Here is a 25,459-nt window from a genome sequence, read left to right on the forward strand (position 1 = left end):
TAACCCTTCATGTTCACACTCACTGACACATATGTTCACACCACTGCCAGATAGTCTCACCCTTATAGACGCAAGCCCCCTAATAGCCATCGTCGTACGAATGTATAATGAAATGCGTACGCAGGGTGTAAATACCCGGTAAAGCCCCACGACACATCCAGAGGCCCCAAAGAATAGAGGCATAAACAGAGGTGAGATCATGGGTTTTTCTCAGTAGAGAATACTACAAGTGAATGGAGATTCACAGCGGGCAGGAGAGAGGCAAGGTGCTCAAGAAATGACCACAGGTGTTTTCTAGAATCCTTCCAAAATATCACGTGCTCGGGACCAGCAGTTAGCGTAATGGCTATGTTGCTGGACTCCCATATATTCGACCGCAGTTTGAGTCCTGGACCAGGTGGCTTAAACTCATGCCGGGCACATGTGCGTGCGCGCCCAAGATCCCAAGAAGAGAATGGAGGAGAAGGGATTGCAGCGTGGCCATGACCCTTGGGGGGTGATTTCTCGCTTTCTGTCTTTCTGTCTCTGTCACTCTAGCGAGCGCACGCACCCTATACCAAAAAAACCTCTCCAAAAAAAAAAAAAAAAAAATCACATGCTCGATCTTCCCAGAAGACAAGAAGACGTTTGTCGCATGTGGTACAGAGCGACTTCACTGTCACGGTTTTCCTCTGCATGAAGCTCTGCCCAAACTCCAATACTCCAGAGCATTTTATTTTTAGTTAACTGGGCAAGAAGGAGGGGAAAAAAAATAAATAAAATCAAACAAACACACTACTATTTGGATTGTGTCAAAATATTTTAGAACTTAATATAAATTTACCAAGTGTATTAACAGTTGTCTTAGCTGGATGAAAAAGAAAACAAAGGACCGAAAATAAAAGGACTAATTAAAATGAAAAGGACAGCATTTGTAATGTGACAAAAGAATTTTAACGAAGGCTATGTAGACACTAAATGACCATAATACAAATACTCCTCATCTTCTCCTTCTCCTAGCCAAGCTGAAACGAGGAGAGGTGTGCACAGACACACACACACACACACACACACACACACACACTTTTTGCCCAGTGTTCTTTTCCTATTTCAATTTTTCTCTGGCATAGTTTTGGATGTCTTAAATACCAAACCCTTTTGTAAACAAACTGCATTCTCTATGAAGCACAAAATCACATGGTCTTGATCCAGAGAAAGAGAAACAATTAGAGATTTTTCTCCTCTAGTCTGCTAGGACTCTGGTCCTCTTACAAAACAGATCCTTTTCCTTTAATAAGAGTTGAAAAACTGGGACTGGCGGGTGGTGTGGTGGTTAAGGCGCTGGACTCTCACATGGCCAACCAAGGTTCGAATCCCAGACCTGGAGGTTTGCTTTCCTACTTTCCCCTTCTCTCTCTCTGGTCAAACAAAACAAACAATAATGATGATAATAAATAAAATAAAATAATTCTTTTAAAAAAAAAAGAATTTGAAAAAATTTTTGGCCTGGATTGAAAAATCAGTTAACCAAAGGGAATCATTTCTCTTTTTAATTTTAGCTTTTAAAAGTTTTAACAAGTATTTCCTTATATCTAACTACTAGAGAATAGCCAATTCACAGGCATTCTAGGCATTCCGTACCTGCCTGTGCTCGTCTATTGTAAGTGTGATCTAATCTATGCTCCATCCCTACATATCCTCCTAGAAGTAAGACTGGCAAAGGTACTCGCACTGAGACACACTCTAAAATCAGAATCTAAAACCGAATGGGCCCAGTAAAATGCTGTCTGAGTACCTCAACAAGTTTCAAATAACTGAAAACGATAATATCTCCTGTCAACAGGGTGATACTGTTACGTAAGGTTATATCCTATTAAAGAGTCACCCAGAGATTCCAGATATGTGCCAATCAAATATCCCCAAGGGATAGGTTCTTCTAGTAAGTGTTGAGAAAAAGTAGCTTTTATTGTTTTCCTTTTTAAGAGGGTATTTATAGCACCATCAGTCTGAGGAACTCCACATATTTCAAAGCAAACAGCTTTTGACTCCGTGAATGGAATCAAATCTAATTTAGCATCTTTTAGAATAGACCATTACTGGCGCTTGAAAGTTGTCAATGTCTAGAACAATGAATGGGTCTGTAGACCTGGTGACTTAGGTGGACAGACCGTATCCATATTTTAAGCAAGAAAAAAAGCTGAGGCAGCTTAAATGACTTCCTCAAGTGAAGCTGAGGCTCTAGGACATGTATCTGCACTGTCACTGCTCAGACCCATCAGAAATCAGCTCCAGCCCCTGGAGTAAACATGCCACGCTGTGGAGCAGGCTGGGAGACACAGAGAGCCACGTCTCAGTTCACGAACACCATCTGCGCAGTCCCGCAAACGATGAAAGACCTTTGTCTATATGCAAAAAGGGAAGTGATGAGGAAGTCCACCTGCTTACGGAAGAGTGTGTTCCACTGAGTTTACTGAAGGTCGGTGGCGAAGTGAAAAAAGGAAAAGACCAGACTCACATGTTCTTCGATCGCACACACGCTACATGAGACATGAGGACACACACATAAACACATGCTAGCTGACAGCGTTTTTCTTTCTCAAAATTATCCCATGAGAGGAAAACCAGACCTCTGAAATGATTAGCAAAAAGAGGCATGTTCCCACATATAATTACACCACATATATTCTCTCCCTGCAGTAATCATCAAGATACCTGACCGGAGAAAAGGAGTATTACTCTCACTTGGAGTTGTGATTTGCCCTGTCTTCTACACCATGCCCACACCCATTCTATTTCTTAGTCTACTCATCCACTTGGCTGGACAGGCATCTGAGAGCTGCAGGCTGGCAGAGCTGAGTGGTGGAGCCTCTTGAAGCTTGAACTCCCATTCAGGACCAACTGTGTGAGTGCCTGGCTGGGCCTACGAGGGAAGCTGTGGCTCTCAGGGTATTAAACAGGGCCAGGGGCTTCTAGGCCACCCTGCTCTTGGCCAGTGGGCGTCATGGACAAGCTGAGGGAATCTACTGCACACACAACTTTCCGTTCTTCCTGACCTTGTGGGATTAGTCTAAGGACCAAAGGCAAAAGAGGAGAGTAGCCGCTGACTTTTGCATGGGGGTAGAAAAAAGCAAATCGCAGGAAAGGGAGTTCTACCAGTCCTGCTCAAGTATCACCAGGGCTCAGCTCACCGGGCCACCTGCTTCTTTCCCAACGGGCTGGAGGAAGCCCGCCCCCACGTCTCGGTTCACTTGGCTACTCAGATGTTCCTGTGCATGATGGCTCCTGGAGCATCTGACTGAGTGAAAAAGAAAAAAATGCTGCTAGGGATCGGTAAGGTGACAGGAGGGAAAAGAGATGAGGCCCCAGGATAAAGACTGTTACAGGAGAAAATGATCAGAACAGTGACCAGAGGCATAATCTTGCCCTACACTATGGACGCTAAACCAGGAGCTCCGGAGACTCAATTCAATAAACAAGTCGAGTACTGAATATTTCGGTAAACAAAATAGAAATAACAAATGGACAGGCTGTTTAATAGTACAGCACTGCTCTTTTTCCTAGTTTAGGGTTCAGGGATTTCTATTCAGAGTCTACAAATGTTGATCTATATACCCGTGAGAAATCTGAGAAGGCCTCTCCTTCTGACGGTTCTCTGGTGCATGTTTGGCTCGATACTGGGGATCATTCTGCGTTAGCAGCCGAGAAAGGGAAGCCAGACCTTCACTGGATCCCCCAGACCCGGGTCCATCTGTCCCAGGCAGACCTCAGTTTTTCTTGCTGTCCTGCTGAGGCTGACTCTTTGTGGTCCCCAGATTGTTCCACACCTCTGTGTACATTACAGTCCCAATGAAGACAAACACAGTGCCCAGCCAGTGCCACAGGGTGAACGGATTCTGGAAGTACAAGATGGAAAAGATGAGGCTCACGAACTTGCGCAGCGTCACGACCAGGGTGACGGTGAGGGAGGCGCACTCTGTGGTGAGGATGAACACACCCCGAATGCACACATACCTGGAGGAGTGGCGTTAAGGTATTTCTCTGTGGACCACACTTGGGGGATCAATGGAGAACCTCCTGGCACAGTTTTCTGCTTAAACGTACACGTTCTAAGAAAACTCAGAGGTCTGGGGGCTACTCCAAGACTACTCCTTGGTAGAACATCCTGCAGAATTCCTGAAATGCCATTCCATTTAGAGATCCCAATTCAAAACTTCCTAAAAGCCTCTCATTATTCCTTTTTTTTCTTTTTAAGGTTTTCCCATAGGGTGCCTGTGCTTGCTAGAGAGATACAAACAGTGAGAAGAAGAGTGAAAAATCACCACTCCCAGGAGGATGGCCACACCACAGTCCCGTCTCCTCCATTCTCCTCTTGGAATTTTGGGCCTGCATGCACACATACCCAGCATGATTTTTAAGTTGCCAGGTCCGGGACTTGAACGAGGTTGGCCATGTGGGAGTCCAGCACCTTAGGCACTAAGCCATCATTCTTATTGTGGACTGTTGTCACAGTTTACAAAGAGGGTCATCTCTAAGGGTGATCCTGTTCAACCTTTACTGATCCTGTCTCCAGTTCGCCCTCTAAAACAGAACTCTGCATGGCAAATCTGTATCAGGCAACTGCAGAGGAATGAGGCCAATCTCTGTTTCACTATTTTAAAGACGTCAATAATAAACTTAAGGTCATTCAAAATAACTATTAAAATTAAGTCCTGATTAACTTGAAATTTCTTTCAGAATATTGTGGCAGGTTATGGTCATGACCACTGGAAATATCCTAGGATACTGGAAAACCCCATGCCAAAATTACACGTCATTCATGTCAAACTTTTTCCCCTCAATATGGTGGCTGAGCTCGCTGGAGAGAGACAGAGAGAGGGACAGTGAGAAATCACCCTCCGGGGGAATGGCCATGCCACAATCCCTTCTCCTCTATTCTCCTCCTGGAACCTTGAGCACGCACATTCTCCGAGCATGAACTTCAAGTCACTGGGTCTGAGACTTGAACAGCAGTCAGCCATGTGGGATTCCAGCACCTTAACCACCATGCCACTTGCTGGTCCCATATGGTGGTTTTTAATAAGTCAGTGGCCCTATACTTCTACCCTAAGCATCTCTCCCCACTGCCCTGGGACTTACTGACCTATGGTACCACTAACATCTCTTCTGCCCTCTACAAAGGAACTCCCTGAGTAGGTCTCTTTGTCCCCTATTTACTGCAGAATAAATCAAGGCACAAACCAAGCTCATGTCACAGCACTGGCGAAAGGAAGTAATAAGAATGCCATGCCAAAATAACACGGAGAAGACATATATATAACAAAGGAGTCCGAAGGATACTGCGTGATCACGTTCATGAGGAGGTAGAACCACATGATGGGCATTGTCACACCAATGACTGGAACTTGATAAAATTCTGCAAAGATAAAGAAAGATATCATCATATCACCTTTTAAATGATATCTTATAATTACATTGACATATAATAACTGTACATACTTATTGACAGCTAAACTATTTGTCTTTGAACAGGGTAACATAGATTGGATATAACAGGAATAGCAATGCTATTTCCCTTACATATATGATTGGACCATTCATCCCTTCACCTGTCTCAATTGCAGTCTATAGGTGATGCAACAGTCGCCAAAACAAGTAGTAATTAAAAAAAAAAATTTTTAAATAAACTCGTTACCATTTACCTGAATAAAACCCCACTTTACAAAGAAAGACTGTGAAGCAGAGAAGTTCAAAATGTTCTGCCCTAACCGAAAATTAAAACAAGAGAAAAGACAGTGTAACTAGACGCCATTTAGAAATGCGCTCAGTTCTACCAGTAATTAATGAATTTCAGATCAAATGAGATTGTGCCACTGTTTAATTTTTACTTGTGTGTGTGTGTGTGTGTGTGTGTGTGTGTGTGTGTGTGTCTGTATGTGGTGTTTTAGACAGTCTTACTGTGTCTCCATACACTGGCCTCAGCCTCCCAAATAGCTAGGACCATAGGCGTGTGCCGACCAGGCTAGAAACTGAACTAGGCTGCCATTCGGCAGTACCTGGCACTATCCATGTGCTACCATGGCTGGGCCTGTACTGTTTCATATCTACTAAATTAGCAATTCGAAATTTATAAATAATATCCTATTCTGGCAAGGTGGTAGTAGAACTGGCAGTCATTCAGTGGGTGGCAGTATACATTGGTGTAAAGTTAATTTCAGCAATCCTAGATAATGCAAAAGAGAGAAAAATACTGTTTGCAGTAAAGAAAACTTCATTCTCAATGTAAATATTCTATGACAGAGCCATGGTTATATAAGCAAAAGTACTTTAGGGCCATCTCCTGGTGTGTTAAGGTGGCTGGATCCCACATGGCCAACTGCATGATTCAAGTTCCAGACCAGTGGCTTGAGAAAACACACCAGGAATGTGTATGTGAGTGCCCAGAGTCCTGACAGAAAGGAAAAATAAAGAAGGGACTACAGCGTGGCTTTTCCCCATGGGATGTGCTTTCTCATTTTCCCTCTTCCCTGTCTTCTTCTCTCTGGTGAGTGCACGTGCTCTCTGGAGAAAATTTTAAAAGAAAGGTACTTTAGATAGATAAGGGATTATATATTTGATAAAAACAAAAACTAAGGACCAGCAGTTAGTGTAATGGCTATGTCGCTGGACTCCCATGTAGTCGACTGCAGTTCGAGTCCCAGACCCGGTGGCTTAAACTCACGCTGGGCGCGTGTGCGTGCATGCCCAAGATACCGAAAGAATGGAGGAGAAGGGATTGTGGCGTGGCCACACCCCCAGGGGTTGATTTCTCGCTTTCTATCTCTGTCTCTCTGGCAAGCACACGGCAAAAACCTCGAAAAAAAAAAAAAAAGCTAGAGGGGTCAGTAAGTGGCCTGGTGGTTAAGGCACTGGAATCCCACATGGCTGACTGTGGTCTGAGTCCCAGACCCAGTGGTTCACTTTCTTACTTTCTCTCTCTCTCTATGAGCACATTTGCCCTATAGCAAACTTAAAAATAAATAAATAAATAATAAAATAAATTATTTAAACCCACCCCCAAATTAGAAAGATTATATCCTTGCATGAAGAAATTCAGAAAAAGTGTGAAAAATACAAAATTATATTTATACAAGTATTATAACTACATAGGAATATATGTAAACAAACAATGTCTGTCTGGAAAAAACTGGCATAAATAAACTGACTTTTTAAAATTTGAAAACTGACCAAAAAAGGAGGTAAAAAAATATTCAGATGAATATTCAGCTCTCTTGGAAAATTCAAGGATCTCAGACACCCAACCTCAAGACAAGCAAGAGATGAAAAGTATCTGCTTAATTTGAAGATGATTCTGAAGAAGCTGAAAGTGGATTCTAAAGACATTTTATCATAAATACCCACTTTGTGACTATTAGAAGCAGCATTCTAGTAACTAAATTAATCCCGTGGAATTTAATAACTTTGATTTCAACAACCCTTTGTTATATGGGGAACTCTGAGGTCTTAGAAGCTGCTGCACTAGTAATTAATGATTTTCTGAGAAACTCAGAGCCTTCCAAACTTTCTTACACACTATCTTCCTCATGGTTTTTCTTCCAAATGGGAGAGGGGACGCTGCAAACGTAGACAGCAGCCATAACTTCACAACTCATGCCACAGAGCGAGTAAATGTCCTACCGAGCACCCTGCCGCTCTATAAAATGCACTTCCGATCTTGCTGTATACACAGAGAGCTCTGATTTTAAAAGTGTTTGTTCCTAGTGCTCTTATTTGTCTGTGTAATACTCGATTAGCAGATAATTTGATCACATAAGTGATTTCTTTCAAGTTAACTAACAATCTCGAGCTAAGGTGTTAAGTAGTCATGTCATTTAGTTTAGGTCCAAAAGGGGAAAGGGAAAGCCATTTCAAAAATTTCCCGGGGGAAGGGGAGTATTCCTCGCTTTCCCTCTCTATGTCTCTCTCCAGCAAGCACATGTGTCCTACAGCAAAAACCTAAAAAACAGAACAAAATAAAACAAAAGTAATAGCTAACTTACACTGTGGACACTTGAACTAATTTTGCTTATTCCTGCTTCCTGTCTAACCTATAACCAGGAGACAAGCCCAGTGGCCAGCGCTTCCCTCTTGCTCTGCTCAAGGCAGCAAGATCTGTGAGTATCTCCACCTCACACAGACAGGGTAGCTGAGACCTCCTGAGCATGCTGGTGCTATTGGTTTGCATTCTAATCAAAGAGTCAAATACTCCACATTCAAATAAATGCAAATGCACAATGTCCAAAATTTGCAGATATCCTCGTAATACATTTGCAAATAATTGAGAAGGGCCTGTGAAAGCTTTTGCTGGGGCAACGACTGCTCACCAGTACCACATTCCTGCCATAGGGCGGGCGCCACCACGCCCATGCCAGTACCACATTCCTGGAAGGAGAAATGGGGATGGTTTTGAGAGGGATGGATGATTTGGACAAGACCACGAAAGAAGCTATGGTCGAGCCTACTGTAAAACTGAGACTCTTCCTCAGGTGCTGTCAGATCATTCTTCTGTATAACGCCAAACTTACCAGACTTATTGAATAGAACTGCATGGTCATAAATATCAGAAGCCAAGAAGATGAAACCAGGAAGTGGAAGGGCATGCTAAGGAGAGAAATAGATCACACAAATTTAATGGCAACAATATAGACTCAGTAGCTTCACACTGACTGGAAGTTGTATCAAGTTTGACAAGCAATATACAGAAAAGCAAGTTACATTTATTATTAAATGCATTCAGGGCTTCTGACCACTTGATGTTATGACAAGATAACAACTCCAGAAGTGTGCTTCTTGCCCTTTTAGAGACAAAGCAAGCAATGGGACCGTATCCTTTCCTCAACCAAAGGGAATGGGGAAATTTCACACATAGTCATTCTGCTCTAAAACATTTGTTGTATATGCTATTTTTAGAAAATGTTAAGCCACCATAGGGATTTAAAAATCCTAAGGAATGCAGAGTCAAATTTCAGGAATTTTTGGAAATCAGTGGGAAAAGGTATTTGAAGATAATATGAGGTCAGGGAAAAAGGAAATAACGACAATATAAAAAGGCTGGAGAAGAAGAGGAAACAACAGGTAAACAAAGATCAAGGTGCCTGAGAACAACAGCCCACCACCACCAGAATAGCAATCACGAATCCCGGCTACCATTTATTGAGCTGTTACTATGTGCCACGCATTGTTCTAAACAGGAGATGTAAACCAAATAAAATGTTTAACTAAGCAAGATTCCTAGCCTTGTATTCTAGCTCAAATTAAATATCGAATTGCTTGTTGGTGACTTCAGTACAAAAAGTTGGCAGTGAATGGGAACCAGCAGTTAGCCTAATGGCTATGTCGCTGGACTCCCACATAGTTGACCGCGGTTCGCGTCCCGGACCCGGTGGCTTAAAAACTCATGCCGGGCATGTGTGCGTGCGTGCCCAAGATCCCGAGAGGAGAATGGAGGAGAAGGGATTACGGCGTGACCATCCCCCCTGGGGGGTGATTTCTTGCTTTCTGTCTCTATGTCTCTCTCTGTCTGTCTGGCGAGCGCACGCGCCCTATAGCAAAAACCTCTCCTAAAAAAAACTTGGCAGTGAAAGGATGCCCCAGGTAACAGCACGAGACAACTATTTCACCTTGACCTTGAGTGGTTAGGCTCTGGCATATCTCAAGAGGAAAGAGGGAGGAGGAAAAACCAAGGTGCAGGGAGTGGATCACAGAGGTTCAAGTATGTATAACTAATGAAGCTCTCTGTCAAACAGAGTCTGCCTGGGAGACTTACTCTGCAGACAACCATCTTCCCCAAACTCCTACAGCTGCCTGTTGTACACATCCCTCCCACCCCCTGCCCAGATATGTTACTTTTAGAACTTACATTTCCTTTCCAGGTTTCTATATTGGTTTTAACCTGATTTCACCCACAAGAACACTGCAGGTTAGGGTTCCTTGTTCTATGGGGCTCATGGACATGCTTTACTCACACTGACTATCTGTGGTCATCACATGTAGAGAACTGTGGTCAGAATGCACATTAGCATCCTATCAAATGTACTTTAGTCTTTGGGTCTCAAAGCCATTTACTAATATTGTTTAAAAAAAAAAACTGATTCTTCAACTACAACAGAAGGATGACATACTTAACTTGAGATAACATATCACAACTCGGGAATTTTCATCTTTCCCGGGTCCAGGAAGTTGCTTACATTATAAAACAAAGCCTCCTTGGAGTGCTTCCCAAATTGTTTATATAGGGTCTCTTGGAATATACCCATTCTGGCTGACATCAGGAGAGCAAAAGTCAGTGCCCCAATACCTAAAAAACAAACGTCAGGTTAAAGATCTGTGCGTTTGTTTATTTCAAGATTTTTAAAAAGAGTATCTACTGTTACAAGTCAAATGATGTATAGTAGTCGAATGTCTTTTAAAAAATAATAATTAAAAAGTTTTAAAAAAAGAATAATAATAAAAATTGGGACCAGCAGTTAGCGTAATGGCTATGTCGCTGAACTCCCATGTAGCCGACTATGGTTAGAGTCCCAGACCCAGTGGCTTAAACTCACGCCGGGTACGTGTGCATGCGTGCCCAAGATCCCGAGAGGACAACGGAGGAGAAGGGATTGAGGCGTGACCATCCCCCCTGGGGGTTGATTTCTCGCTTTCTATCTCTCTATCTCTGTCTTTCTGGTGAGCCCATGTGCCCTATAGCAAAAACCTTTCAAAAAAAAAAAAAAAGAAGAAGAAAAATTTAAAAAAGAGTATCTGCTGGCTGTTTAAATTTTATAAGTACTATAAACTAATTGTAGAACAGGTACAAAATGTTAAAACAAAATTTAAAAACAAATACGTAAAAATCAACCATGTAGTATTAGTACCATCAAGTCCTTCATTGTTTCTACGTCTCTACCTATGTATCCATTTTTTATACTAAGGATGAGATTATACATACAATTTTACATCTTGCTTTTCTCATGATCTTTTCCTGGACTTTTCCTTCAAGTCATTGATTAAAATTTTTTCAAAAGTATAATTTAGTGTCTGATATTTAAATGCCTGACAATATAAACATAGTTAGCTTATGTGAGTTACTTCATTAAAAATCAATGTACATTCTTGTATAAAAATCTTTATAAACAAAATGTTGATTATTTCCTTAGAATAAACTCTTATGAGGAATTAATGATTCAAACATTATGAACACTTAAAAACTCGATACACAATATTTTTCCAGAAAGGCTATGTCAGTTTATACCCATATGAAAGTGGTTATCTTACGGCACCTTCCACAGTAATACAAATAATCATTTATTATCCTGTCAATACGATAGGCCAGAAATAAGGTATTGCATTTTGTTTCAATTTACATTTCCTTGATTACTAGACTGGTGAGTCTGAATATAACATTACTGGATATTAATTTCCCCCCCATGAATTGTATGTTCAGGTCTTTTGCAAATTTTTCCCACTGGACAAAGTATTTTTCTAAAGGCTTCATCAAAAACTATGTTAAAGGGACCAGCAGTTAGCGTAATGGCTATGTTGCTGGACTCCCACGTAGTCGACCACGGTGCGCGTCGCAGACCTGGTGGCTTAAAACTCACGCCGGGAGCATGTGCATGCGTGCCCAAGATCCTGAGAGGAGAATGGAGGAGAAGGAATTGCAGCGTGGCCATCCCCCCTGGGGGGGGGGGGTGATTTCTCGCTTTCTGTCTCTGTCAGGTGAGCACATACGCCCTATAACCAAAAACCTCTTAAAAAAAAAAAAAAACCTATGTTAAAAACAGCAATCTACAGGTATAAAGTTTCAAAGCCAAGAAGCAAGAACACAAATCTTCCACTGCAATTTCTTTTTTGAGAGGTTTTTGCCATAGGGTGTGTGTGCTCCCCAGACAGAGACAGACAGAGAGATAGAAAGAGAAAAATCACCCCCCAGGGGGGATGGCCACACCACAATCCCTTCTCCTCCATTCTCCTCTTGGGATCTTGGGCACGCACGCACATGGGCCCGGCGTGAGTTTTAAGCCACTGGGTCCAGGACGCGAACCGCAGTCAACTACATGGGAATCCAACGACATAGCCATTACGCTAACTGCTGGTCCCTTCCACCGCAATTTCTCCTCTACTTGATCAATCTGTTATTGCCATCACAGAAAGCACCTGGAAAGAGCGTCACCTCTGTATCATACAATGTGAGAATGAAGCTCTACAGGAGTTATCTGATTAACTCCACAAAAAAGATACTTGTATTTAAAAATAAAAAAAAACAAAACAAAGATATTCTGATGATCAGTGAGGTCTGGGAACACAGCCATATGGAACAACTAGTCTCCGAAAAAAATCAATCTATGATTTAGAAATGGATCTTGGAAATCTGGAGTCAATGTGCTCTTCTTTTACTGGACCTTCAGATTGGTGGGTGGATCATAAGAAACAGAGGCCATGGAAGGGCAAGTAGATGCATACTTCTGTCGTCAGTGGCAACCAAGAACAACATGGACCCATGGACCCATGTTGTAGAATACCCTGTCATGAATGTGGGCATTTTCTTCTTTTTGGTTCTTGGATAATAAAATTCAGAGATCTATGATCCCAAGTGCCCTTCTCTTCCATGGCAGAATTTGTTTAGCTGAAGCTTCTTGACAAGAAACGTGTCCCTTAGGAGAAAACTCAGCAAACACAACTACAGAGGCAATTAGCTTTATGGTAATTATGCACTTGCCTAGTAACCACCATACAAATGCCTGGAATCCATCATTCTCATTCAAGCTGGACTGGGAAGTCTAGGAAATAAGAAAATATACGAGGTTGAGAGACGAAAATTATATTCGAGGTGCCGAGGTACATGGAAATATTTATCATTTTTATCAATACTTAATCATTTTCCCTCACTTTTCTCTTTTAAGTATTTGAATCCTTGTATTATGTAAGCATTTCAATTTATTTTATAATTAATAAGCACCTGGTAACTGGGCCCCAATAGAAAGCAGCAAATATAAATGATTTGTGAAATGATTCTTACCACCTGCTTTGCTGACATGAAAGTGCAAATAAATATCCCCACCGACACCAGGGCAATGGAGGTATATTTGAAAATACTGTATCTGCAAAGATAAAAACAAAAACACCTGAGAAAAGCACGGGCACAAATTTCCCAATTGTATTTATAGTCAGGCAGTATATGAAAGTACGAATCTCAAAAATAAGACTGAAGGGATCACTTCCCAGCAGAGCCCATGTAAGTATGGACGTGAAGGAATCGGGTTGCTGACTGGTTTCCAAATGACACCTGTCCTTGACATTGTTGATGTTGTTTGAAACTGTTTCCAATAGTTTGTTGACCAACAGACTGTTTCATCAGAAAACAAAAACAGAAACGGACACAGACCAATGGTAATGTCTCACTCTGCCCTCAAGAGTTCAAATGGAAACCTGACCCAGACTTAGTTGAAAGCAGTTGCTGTTTTAGGAGCCCACACCTGAGCCCAGGTCACACACCCCCTCCACCACCTATACAAGAGGAAGAATGAGTATCGGGTACGAACAGCAGGATTCAACATTCAGTAAATAATTCAACCATTCTTGGGGGAGCTCAACCATTCTTGGGGGAGAGTTTTTGTTTGTTTTTAACCATCTGAATGAAGGATCAGCAGATGGGGTAATGATTATGTCGCTGGACTCCCATGTGTTGACTACAGTTCAAGTCCCGGACCCAGTGGCTTAAAATTCACACCAGGCCTGTGTGTGTGTGAGTGCCCAAAATCTCGAGGGGATAGTGGAGAAGGGACTGTGGCATTGCCATCCCCACTGGGGGGGTGATCTCTGGCTTTCTGTTTCTTTGTCTCTCTCTTTGTGTCTCTGGCAAGCGCATGAGCCCTACGGCAAAAAATGTCTCTTAAAAAAAAAATGTCTGAATGACTTAATGTTTTAAATGTTGGCATAGTTGGGGAAAAGGAGGAATATTTGATTTATAGCACTACAGAACTCATAAAAACAATGGCATTTCACTACAGCAGTGTCATTAGCATCCTCTTGGATTCTTGGTGATCAAGCAAGGGGCCTCAGGCGAGAATGAAAAGAAATAAAACTCAGAATAAACCTTCTGGGCTTTTCTATTCAAATACAGTTGTATGGTTCTGGTGACAGTTCTTCATAAAAGGAATAAAGAAAAGGAACTAAAAGGGCCAAGAGAACTACTAGAGAAGGTGGCAGGGTAAGAAAGCAGGCACCGTAGGACAGAGACATAAAAAATAACAGAGCTTTCCAGTCTGGGAAGATTAAGATGAAGAGGTTTACAACACAGGTCAAAAGATAATATAAAAGACATGGTTAAGGAAAATAGAAATGTGGTCTTCAAATGCTGGAATGAGCAGCATACTATGAACTGAAGAGATTTCTACACAAGATAATTAAAAGGAGGTAACAGGTTATTAATTCACTGTGTTAGACAGTTAACTTAGGGCAGTTCCTGCTCTATGGTATTAACGTCCAATGGGCAGAATTCTTCAGGAAGGATCCTAAGCGGCTAACTGGGGCTACATTTTACAAAAAGTCCAGCAGTCTGCTGACTAGAGTCACCCATGTATTCTGTGCTCCTGAGGGAAAAACACACACACTTATACACATAAATATGAACTTTTGGTCCTGGACCAATGGGATTGTGACTTATGTCAACCAATCAGAACTTAAACTTCAATCTTTCATTTGCATAGAGGATGTAAATGAGAACCTAGGAGAGAACTTGTCCCCTAGAAGGTCAGCTCCCTCCTTTGTTCCAGGAAAAACATGCTCTCGGCTTAGGCAGGAGGCCACATCTTCCTGGTTTGCTAATCTTTTCTGAAACACAGCCTCCTTTACTCTCAAACCTCTTTTCAGAGACATTTGCTAACAATAAGTGACATATACAGAAAAGAGGAGGTGTAGGTAGATAAGGTCAAGATAACTGACTCAAAACAAGTTCTGAAGGATAGCTGAGATGTTTGAGAAAGTCCTCTGACACTTTAAGGCAATAAGAGATAGGATCCCTTTCACAGTATTTTCTATTGTATCCTTGTATGGGCCATGTCAAAGGTTAGGAAGGACCACAGTTCTGTCCCAAAGGAGAATTCTATGCTACCAAGAAACACAATCATCACTTCAAACATAAGCCTGAACAATAATATATGGATGCTTAAAAGCAGAGAACCTAGAAGAATGAACTAAACTACAATGGCATTTATTGAGTAATATGCAAGCCTCAGGAGATAAAGGGACCATAATAAGGAACCTACTAAGCACATGCAGCCTTATTTTGAGACAGTTCTTATTAATTAAAACCTCTAAGGGTCGGTGATGCAGTGGTAATAAAACTAGACTCACATAGGAAATCCTGGATTTGGGGCCTGGGACTATCTTTGAACATACCAGCGTGTGCATGTGCTCATGACCTGGGCCAGCTGAGATGGGGGGTAAACTGTGACATAGAGAATGTTGGGGTGCCTGTCGTGCATGTGCTCATGACCTGGGCCAGCTGAGACGGGGGGTAAACTGTGACAAAGAGAATGTTGGGGTGCCTGTCCTTCTCTCTTTTTCTCTCATGGAAAATAAATAAATAAACGTCAAAAAAATTGAAAATGCTAGGTGTCCACATTCTGAATTATCAGTCACTTAAAAAAAAAGAAGTTCATTCACTTATTTCTTCCATGAGAAAGAGAAAGACAAAGATAGTGAGAGAAGAGTGACAGTGAAAGGCGCTCCCAACAGGGATCTCCATGCCATGATCCACCCCTAGCCTCACCTGGCCTGGGTAATGGGCATGTGCCTGCTTCACACATACAGGAGGCCTCAGGACATGAACCTGAGACTTCCGCATGTGGTCCGCCACCACACTGCCTTGCGTTATTCCTGCACCACTAACTGGCCACTAGACACCTACTCTCCAGGCAGGTGGAGACAGTTCTAATACTGGGGCTGAATAATGACACATTGAAATGTTGCTACCCACATGTACAACTTGGGTCTTAACAGTGAGAGCAAACTTTGCCTGAGACATTTTCCAGACTGCATGAGTGCCATCTCTCCCGAACTCCTCCTTGGGAGTGAGCAGTGAGGCTCAAAATGAAGATAAGCCACAAATACTTTTTTTTTTTTAAAGGATTTTTGCCTAGGGTGTGTGCACTCACTGGATAGACAGAGAGAGACAGAGACAGAGAGACAGAAAGTGAGAAATCACCCCCCAGAGGGGATGGCCATGCTGCAATCCCTTCTCCACTCTCCTCTCAGGATTTCAGGCACGCATGCACACATGCCCAGTATGAGTTTCAAGCTGCCAGGTCTGGGACTCGAACTGTGGTCAACTACTTGGGAGTCTAGTTTTGTAACCATTACACCATCTGCTGGTCCCAGAGCCACAGATACTTTAAAAAAGTTGGGGGTTGAGACACCAGAGCAAGATGGCAGTGTGAACCCTGTGCACCCATGAAGTGGCCTAGGCCATTGGCCTTTTACTGTAGGCTGCCCCCTGTAGCCTCCTGCCTGGCTCTGGAGATTGACTTCTTCAGACAACAGATCTCAAGAAAGCTGGTTAAAATCCTGACTTGTCTGGAAAGTTGATCCAATAAAAGCTCACTCTAATCTTCTGGCCAAAAAGACAAAAGGCAGTCTGTACAAATTAGTTTCACAAGGTTAAACTAAAATGCCCAGAAGCATATGACAAACTTTCACAAAGGGTGTTGCCCAAGATTAATGAAGATAAACATTACCCTTGTACTTCAGCGGGGAGCATGTGGTGTGGCAAACAAGATCAAGCCGTCTACCTCTGGAGGTCTGAAGGTGCCTATCCAGCTCTCACAGAGGTCATGAACAAACACAGAAAATCAGGAAAGTGTAGAATTCCGTAAGGCAAGAAACAACATGTCTCTCTCCAGAAAGAACCAGTTGCTACTGGAATTTAGCCTTTGGAATGAGCCCGTCCCATGGTCAGGACCTAATACATATGAACTCAGGTCTTACCTACTCTGACCAGGAGCCGATACTAAATGGGGTGAATTCCTGGGCTCAAGCAATTTTTTTCAGGCAGGACGGTAATGAAGCCGTTGGACAATTTTTCTCAGGGTGGGCAGCTGTCTATGGTGCATCATCTTTGGGCGTACAAGGATCTTTAGACCAGGAAGATATATGGAATGCAGCATGGCATCAACATGGCTGGGAAGAACTGGTCTATTATACGGTCCCACTTATTCCAGAAATGGAATCCAGAACTATGATCCCTCTGAAGACCTCATCCCTCCAGTAAAGCGAGACAATTTGTATGTGCCTATATAAGTATATGTGACAAATATCTGTCATATATTCATTTTAATTGTGTATCAAGTAAAAAAGAAACACTGAAATGTAAACTGCTGTGTATAGCTTAGGAGAGACCTAGTTTCTTTAAAATGTATAGTCACAATAATGGCGACTATTACAGTGGGGCTGATCACCACCATGCTCTCTTGGAAACACCTCTGTTTGCAGAATAGATCTCACAATACATAACCACTCCTCCACCTCCCAGGAAAAGGCGACTTGGGTGAAAATTAGAATCATCTAACCATGAAAAAATGAGCAATTTCTTTATAAAAGGCAAATCTGTTTTATATCATCACCAATTTTTAGACAAATGTCTTGTACCAGGAAGACATAAAGATTTTATTTTGTTCTCTAGCAGTTTTTTTTTTTTTTGGAGAGGTTTTCGCTATAGGGCGCATGCGCTCGCCAGACAGACAGAGACATAGAGACAGAAAGCGAGAAATCACCCCCCAGGGGGGATGGTCACGCCGCAATCCCTTCTCCTCCATTCTCCTCTCGGGATCTTGGGCACGCACGCACACGCGCCCGGCGTGAGATTTAAGCCACCGGGTCCGAGACGCGAACCGCGGTCGACTACGTGGGAGTCCAGCGACATAGCCATTACGCTAACTGCTGGTTCCCTTGTTTTTGTTTTTTTAAGAGACATTTTTGCTATAGACCACATGAACTCGCTGGAGAGACAGAGAGACAGAAAGCAAGAAATCACTCCCCAGTGGGGATGGTCACACTGCAATCCCTCCTTCTCCATTCTCCTTGTGTGATTTTGGGCATGCACATACACGTGCCTGGTATGAGTTTTAAGCTTTAAGTTTTTCAGGACTCAAACTGTGGTCCACTATGTGGTTGTCCACTGATGTAACCATTACGCCATCTGCTGGTCCCACCTAGCAGTTTTTCAGAACTTCAAATTAGGATCAAATGATGAGTGTATCCAACACCTGAAATGTTTTAACTCACTCTTTATAATCTGTCAGTGTAGTACAGTATGTCATTACTGAGCTGGTAGTGGTGGACAAGGTACATTTAATCCGTAAGTCAGTCTTCAGGTACATTTAATCTGTAAGTCAGTCTTCACACAGTGCATTGTGTCTCCATGTTCACAGGCAACAAATAAATGGCTTGAGCCTACATGTGTGATTTTGAAATAAACACCTCAAATAGCAGATAATGTTTATCTGTAATATTTTTCTGTTCAAGACAAAGTAGCATTAAGAAAGCAGGTTTTATTTTGTAAACAATCATTTGTGACCTCAAACATTCTCTGGTTAATATTTTAGTAGGCACACAGCAGATACTTCCAAGATCACTCATGAAGGGTGGTGCCTGTGGAGATTTAAATTGGCATAAAGCTACATCTTTTGTCTAGCTGTTTGATTGTAATAATTATTTTATTTAACTTTATTTCTTTATTTTAATTTGATCAGAGATGGACAGAATGAGAGAGAGAGAGAGAGACAGAGAGAGCAAGCCGCCAAGTCTGGGACTCGAACCGTGGTCGGCCATGTGGTAGTCCAGCGTCCTTAAACACCACAACACCTGCCAGCTCCTTGATTTAGTTTATTTAATAACAGTGTGCCAATTTTGTGACTATAATCATGTGAAAGTCCTGTTGAAATGAAAAATTATGTCTGTCCCACAAATTAAAAAATTTATGTAAAAAATGAAATGAACAAATGAAGAATGAATGAAATAAGTGAATAAATCTCCTATCAACTGTCTAACATTTTTCACCATAGAAATATGTGAATGGTTTTTCCAAGAACATATAAAAATCAATAAAATCCTCTTAATTTAAAAACCAAAACCAAAAAACCTAAGTATTCTGTAACACCTCCAACCCAATCCAGAGAGAGCAAATGGTGACAGTCAAAACAGACCTGAATGCTGGGAACCATATGGTAGAATAAGGATCTAACCAAAAGAAAAATGAGACTGGGGAACCAGCAGTTAACGTAATGGCTATGTCGCTGGACTCCCATGTAGTCGACCGCAGTTCGCATCCCGGACCCGGTGGGACAGCAGTGTCCCACAGAACTTCTGTGATGCTGGGAATGTTCCGGGCTGTGCTCTCCAATATGGCTGCCACCAGCAACATGGGGCTATTGAGCGTTTATGGTGTGATTAATGAGGCTGAGAAACGAAGTATTTAATATTACTTAATTTTAAGTATCTTAAAGTGTGAATAGTCACATGTGGCTAGTAGTGACCAAGACTGCACAGTAATGTCTATATCAATTGGCTTCTTGGGTAAGTAGGGTGGTAAGGAGGCAATGATGACAAGAATTCATCATTTTTATACAGAGAAAGAGTCCAAGGCCACAGGTGGGGCCTCAGACCTGGTCAGACCTAGGAAATTGCATCATTATGCATCACTGTTAGAGAAAGAACTAAAAGAAGAAGTGGATGGCCAAGAGCACACTTATCTACACTGTGGGGAAAGAATCCCGATGACTTGACTCGCTTATCGAGGGTGGCTCAGGATGCCATTTCTACACATAAAATTAAAAAGTGTATGGTTTACCTTTTCTTCAAAATGATAATTCCTAGAATCATGTTGGCAATTAGAGAGCCCTATAAAAGGAGACAAAAACAGAAGGTTTTAGTGTACCAAGGAAAAAAAAAAACCACTTAATTTGAGATGAATATAAACACAGACAAAGGGGAAAATACAAAATGAAGACAGCTAGGATGAACAGTTAATAAAGTTCAGTTCTCATGATGGCTAAACATAAAAATCGATCATGTAAAATAAAACCTTTTAAAGATGTCAATAAGAATAAAAATAATCAATTCTCAAATTGATCATCGCTGAAACTACAGTTGTAAGAATACATGATATTATAGGTTTATTTTTGTCAAATCTTCCATCTATCTAATTTATGGGAGCTTTTAATAAGTTTTTCCCCATTCCCAGTTTTAATTAAATAAATCATATAGGGAACTCTCTCTTCTCTGGAAAGGTATCAATCAATCAGCAAGAATTTATTAAAAGTCTACTATGTGTTCAGTGTTTGAAGGTCATCTTAATAACTGTAATTAGCTCAGGAAATTCTCCACAGAAATAGTGCACAACCTCACAAAAATCTCAGACTACATGGAAGCGTTTTCATTCTGATGATCAACTATTTTGCATTCTCTTGCGATCCAAACTCCAGCCCCCTTCAAGTCTTGCCTACTTTTCAGATGTCACTTCGCTCTTACTTATATATATACTACACACAATTCTCCCCCTACACATTAGGCAAAGGAGAAAGCCTGTATTGCTTTAGGAGAAATCCTACATTCATCAAGAATTTCCCTTTATTCCCTCAAATCTTTGCTTAAGAAGCAATCAGAAAAGAGAAGTATCAGGGCCAGCACATGGCATGGTGGTTGGGGTGCTGGACTCCTACATGGCTGCCCATAGTTTGAGTCCTAGACCTGGCAGCTTGCCTTCTCATGTTCCCTCTCTCTTTCTCTCTGTCCCTCTCAGGTCAAATTAAAAAAACATGGTGGTTGGGGTGCTGGACTCCTACATGGCTGCCCATAGTTTGAGTCCTAGACCTGGCAGCTTGCCTTCTCATGTTCCCTCTCTCTTTCTCTCTGTCTCTCTCAGGTCAAATTAAAAAAAAAAAAAAAGAAATGATGATGATGATAAATAAAATTAAATAAATAATTCTCTTTTTTTGGGAGAGGTTTTTGTTATAGGGTGTGAGCACTCACCAGAAAGACAAAGAGAGACAGAGACAGAAAGTGAGATCACCCCCCAGGGGGAATGGCCACATCACAATCCCTTCTCCTCTGTTCTCCTCTCAGGATCTTGGACACACACGCACAGGTGCCCGGCATGAGTTTAAGCCACTGGGTTCGGGACTTGAACCGTGGTTGACTACATGGGAGTCCAGCGACATAGCCATTATACCATCTGCTGGTCCCAAATAAATAATTCTTTCAAAAAAAGAAAAGTATCTGTTTTATGTACAAGAAGTCAATGTAATTTTATGGAAGAAAAAAGAAAAACCCCAAGAAATAAGGGATAAGAAGTTAAAGGACATTAATAGCAAGTTTGAATATAAAATCAACCAGACGAAAGACATGGAGGGTAAAGTCTACTTCTCAGGGAAATTTTAATGTTCTGTTTTTAATTAATCATCCGTTAGAGAAACAGAAGTAAGCCATCCACTTTCACATGTCTCTTTCTGCCTTACTTCTCAGAAGAAAGTCACGTTGCTCATTCCTAAACCCATTCTTATACCCTAAATTTCACTTAGTACCAGACCTTTCTACTTTTGCCATATGTTCAATCTTTCCACTTAAGTTTTTCAGAGGAACATACACGGGTGAGCTGGCAGCACTTACAGATCTAAATATCATATGCAGGGGCATGGCGATGTTCAGATTGAGGGCGTAGTTGTTGACCACGCTGACGGTGAAGAACATGGCGACCATTACGACATAGTACCTGAAACAGAGAAGACAGCACATCACATGGGATCGACTATTTCAAGAATGCAAGTAAGAAGGAAACAAATATTTTTGGTTATAAAAGTATTTTGCTCATTTCTTCTGCAATAAGACTATATCACTATTACCATATGAAGTCAACTATAAAGCACACACAAAAATACTTCACAGAGACAGACTAACATTCACAGAATACAGTGAAAGAAATACTATGTTAATATTTTTCAAGTAGATACAGTGCTTAAAATGAGTCTTTTAAAATGTTCCTTAATATGGGGCCAGCAGGTGGTGTGGTGGTTAAGGTGCTGGACACTCCCACATGGCCGACCATGGTTGAACTCCTGGACCTGGTGGCTTGTCACTTTCCCTTTCTCTCTCTCTCTCTGTCTCTCTCTCTCTGGTCAAATGAAAATGAATGAATGAATGAATAAAATTCAATAAATAATTCTTTTTTTAAAAAAGTACTTAAAAAAAGCTTTAAAAATAAAAGGTTACCTACTAGGGTTTTTAAAAAGTGAATGAATGGGACCAGCAGATGGCAGAATGGTTACATCACTGGACTCCCACGTGGTCAACCACAGTTTGAGTCCAGAACCTGGGTGCTTGAAACTAATGCCAGGCATGTGTACATGCATGCCCAAAATCCCAGAGAAGAATGGAGGAGAAGGGATTGTGGTGTGGTCATCTCTGGGGGATGATTTCTTGCTTTCTGTCTTTCTGTCTCTCCAGGTAGCACATGCACCCTATAGCGAAAAATCTCTCTCTAAAAAAAAAAAAAAGAAAAGAAAATGGATAATCTTCATTTGATAAGTCAAGGTTTATTTTTAGCCTTGCAACTTTCAAATTACCCTCTGAACCAGTGACTTCTGAATAAACCAGTATATCATTTGACTTGTACAGATCTGTATTCAAAATTAAGGTTTCTAGTTTCTGAAAGTTTATAGGTCTTAAAATAGTAATAAAACAAAATACATTCAGTAACTATAATAATTTAGAAAAATAAATGGATACACATAAATGATCAATTATAAACAAGGACTGAAATAAATAATTTTATTATTTGTACATCTCCAGTTTGTTCTCATTGTAAGAAAATATTTTTGGGGTCAGCAGTTGGCATGGTGGTTAAGGTGCTGGACTCCCACATGGCTGACTATGGTTTGAGTACCAGAACTGGCAGCTTGCTTTCTCACTTTCCCTCTCTCTCTCTGGTGAGTGCACATGCCTTATAGCAAATTAAAACAGCAACAATAATAATAAATAAAATTTAAAAATAAATATTCTTTAAAAAAATACTTTCATACCTATGTGTAATCTTCAAAATGTATATTATGGAAAAAAATGCATGGGTTTCAAAATTCTTCCCACCCAATTAACTCATACTTCAATTCCACTTTTTTATAAACTTTTTGAAATGTCCTCATATTAGGTTAAACCACATAAAACTACCACTTTTTTTGTAAGTCAAAGACTTCACCACCGACACTCATGTGATTCAACCCAATGCATTCGAAGAAGATTAAAAAGCAATACTTAAACTATTAAAGAATACAGGGCAAAGATTAATAAGTAAACACATTCTTCAGGAAGTGGTGATCTTTGAGCACAGATTCCCAACTATTTGTACATCAGAAGGATATGAGAACACTAAGTCCCAAGTCGTCGTCTCTGACCAGAACCTGCTCTGCTGCTGGTTGGATGTGGGGCTACACAATGAACAACAGATAGCCAAGCCAAGGCCAAGTTAACACAGGTGGAAAGTTGGAGGAGCCCGACCAGGAATCAGACCACGGTATTACATAGAGGCAAAATTATTAGCAGCTGCTTCTTCATAGCTTCTGAATAATACACTACCGATGACTTCACAAGGTTTCTTGTCAAATATTCTCTGCCTTGAAGAGAGATGTTATTTGGAGACAAAGGGAGTTTGTCAAAGTCTTTCGTGATAATTAATTCAACCAATCCACATTGCTGCCTACCTAGCACTGCCTACAAATGGCTTAGGGGGATGCATGACATGGCAAGATTTTTGTTATGGCTCTGCACATGGAAAATAGGGGCCAGCAGGTAGTATGGTGGTTAAAGAACTGGAATCCCACATGGCTGACCACAGTTCAAACTCTGAACCTGGCAGCTTGAAAAACAAGCTGGGCTTGTGTGTGTGTGCCCAAAATCCAGAAAGGAGAAGGGATTGCAGTGTGGCCATCCCCCTGGAAGGGGGGGAAGGGGGAGATTTCTCAGTTTCTCTTTCTCATTGTCTCTCTCTGGTGAGCCCATGTATCCTTTGGCAAAAACTTTGAGGAAAAAAAGAAAATAACCACCACGAACAGGACATGCATGGGAGTATGGTTGTGAGGGCAACATCATAGAGAACCTATAAGACAGGGTGGGGAGCTTAGACTTCATTTGCACACCACAGAAACCACTGAGGGGGAAGACAAGACAGATAGGTAAAGTTGAAATGCAGGGATGAAGGGGTGGGAGGCAGGGATGTCAGCTAGCCAGCACACTATTACAATGATTTCAGCAAACACTTCCCTTATCTAGGGGAATGGGTGAGGGAATGGTAAGAGACAGTGCAGAGCCAGAGGAGTGACAAGTGCTGGGGTTCCTACTGCAGTGGAATTGCTGGTCTGTAGGAGCAGAAAAGTTTACACAGATATTAAAGCCAATGAAAAGGAAGAAAAAAAAAAAAGAAAAAAAAAAGGATTCAGAATATTTAGCATTACAGTGGGAAATTTAAAAGTGCAATATTGACAATAAAATTTAGTCAGATTTTGTATTGCAGGCTGTTCAGAAATGCTGCAAAAGGACACAACAAGGATGAACTTGAACTTCAGTGCTCAGATATATTCACATCAGAAAGTCGCTCTCAAAGGGAGCGATGCTGTCCTACTAACGACGCACAACTGGAAGGGTTACACTTTCACCTCAAGTCTCTCCCAGCAAGAATGCTAAGTTTTCAAAGCACTGCTGATTACCATTTCTACTGGGTCCCATGAGTACAGTTATGCAAATCTGGACTACTGGACAGGGGGCTGTCATCAACACTCTTGACTTAGCATGCCACTCATTTTCTTTGAATTGAAGTAAAATTCACATAACATAAAATTAATCCTTTTAAGAACAATTAAGTGGCATTGAGTACTTTCACAATGTTGCAGAAATACTACTTCTATTTCCAAAAACAGTATGTTTTTAAAAAACACAACGGTACCACTCTTAGCACCTTTGATAACTTTAGCAACCAGAACACAGCAGACATAATTATTAACGATCTGTAGTCACACTCGGCCTTCTGACTGACCCTTACTAAGATCACACACACACACACACACACACACACACACACACATAAACACACACCTGTCTCCATCATGATTATTTAAGATATTATGGCAAAATTTTTCTTCTAAAATAGGCTCCCTGGAGTTTCACAATATATTAAATGTAGAAAATGAATGATTATCCTACTGATATCTTTGATATAAAAGATAAAAGGATGCCTCATACTCCTTTTATGGGGATACAACCTCTTCATTTTCTGGAGGGAAAAGAAAGTTGAAGAGACTGCAATAAGGCCATACCTTATTGGGATAGCAGGCGGCTTCCTTCCCAAATCAGCTTCAAAGAGGAAGCCTTCCACAGCAATAAACAAAAATTGTGCAAATGTCACAATGTTCCCACATCCTGG

At 41.3% G+C, this 25,459-nt stretch overlaps 1 protein-coding gene and 1 pseudogene across 1 annotated transcript in view; one reads left to right on the forward strand and one right to left on the reverse strand.

Annotated features, from left to right (window-relative positions):
* Nucleotides 1-829: 829 nt before the first annotated feature.
* The window catches only part of SLC35B4 (solute carrier family 35 member B4), a 31,112-nt gene continuing 6,482 nt past the window's right edge, over nt 830-25,459 (reverse strand). The window contains exons 3-11 of the mRNA XM_006144993.3: nt 25,353-25,455; nt 21,661-21,763; nt 19,844-19,893; nt 13,016-13,097; nt 12,716-12,776; nt 10,203-10,312; nt 8,541-8,616; nt 5,317-5,392; nt 830-3,990 (exon numbers count right to left, since the gene is read on the reverse strand). Coding sequence (XP_006145055.1) covers nt 3,744-3,990; nt 5,317-5,392; nt 8,541-8,616; nt 10,203-10,312; nt 12,716-12,776; nt 13,016-13,097; nt 19,844-19,893; nt 21,661-21,763; nt 25,353-25,455 — 908 coding nt within the window. The 3' untranslated portion in view covers nt 830-3,743. The remainder of the gene's footprint in view (nt 3,991-5,316; nt 5,393-8,540; nt 8,617-10,202; nt 10,313-12,715; nt 12,777-13,015; nt 13,098-19,843; nt 19,894-21,660; nt 21,764-25,352; nt 25,456-25,459) is intronic.
* On the forward strand, nt 13,238-17,663 carry LOC102502618 (protein NipSnap homolog 2 pseudogene; annotated as a pseudogene).

This window comes from Tupaia chinensis, unplaced genomic scaffold (genome assembly GCF_000334495.1).
Source record: "Tupaia chinensis unplaced genomic scaffold, TupChi_1.0 Scaffold000140_1, whole genome shotgun sequence".
Lineage (NCBI taxonomy): Eukaryota > Metazoa > Chordata > Mammalia > Scandentia > Tupaiidae > Tupaia > Tupaia belangeri.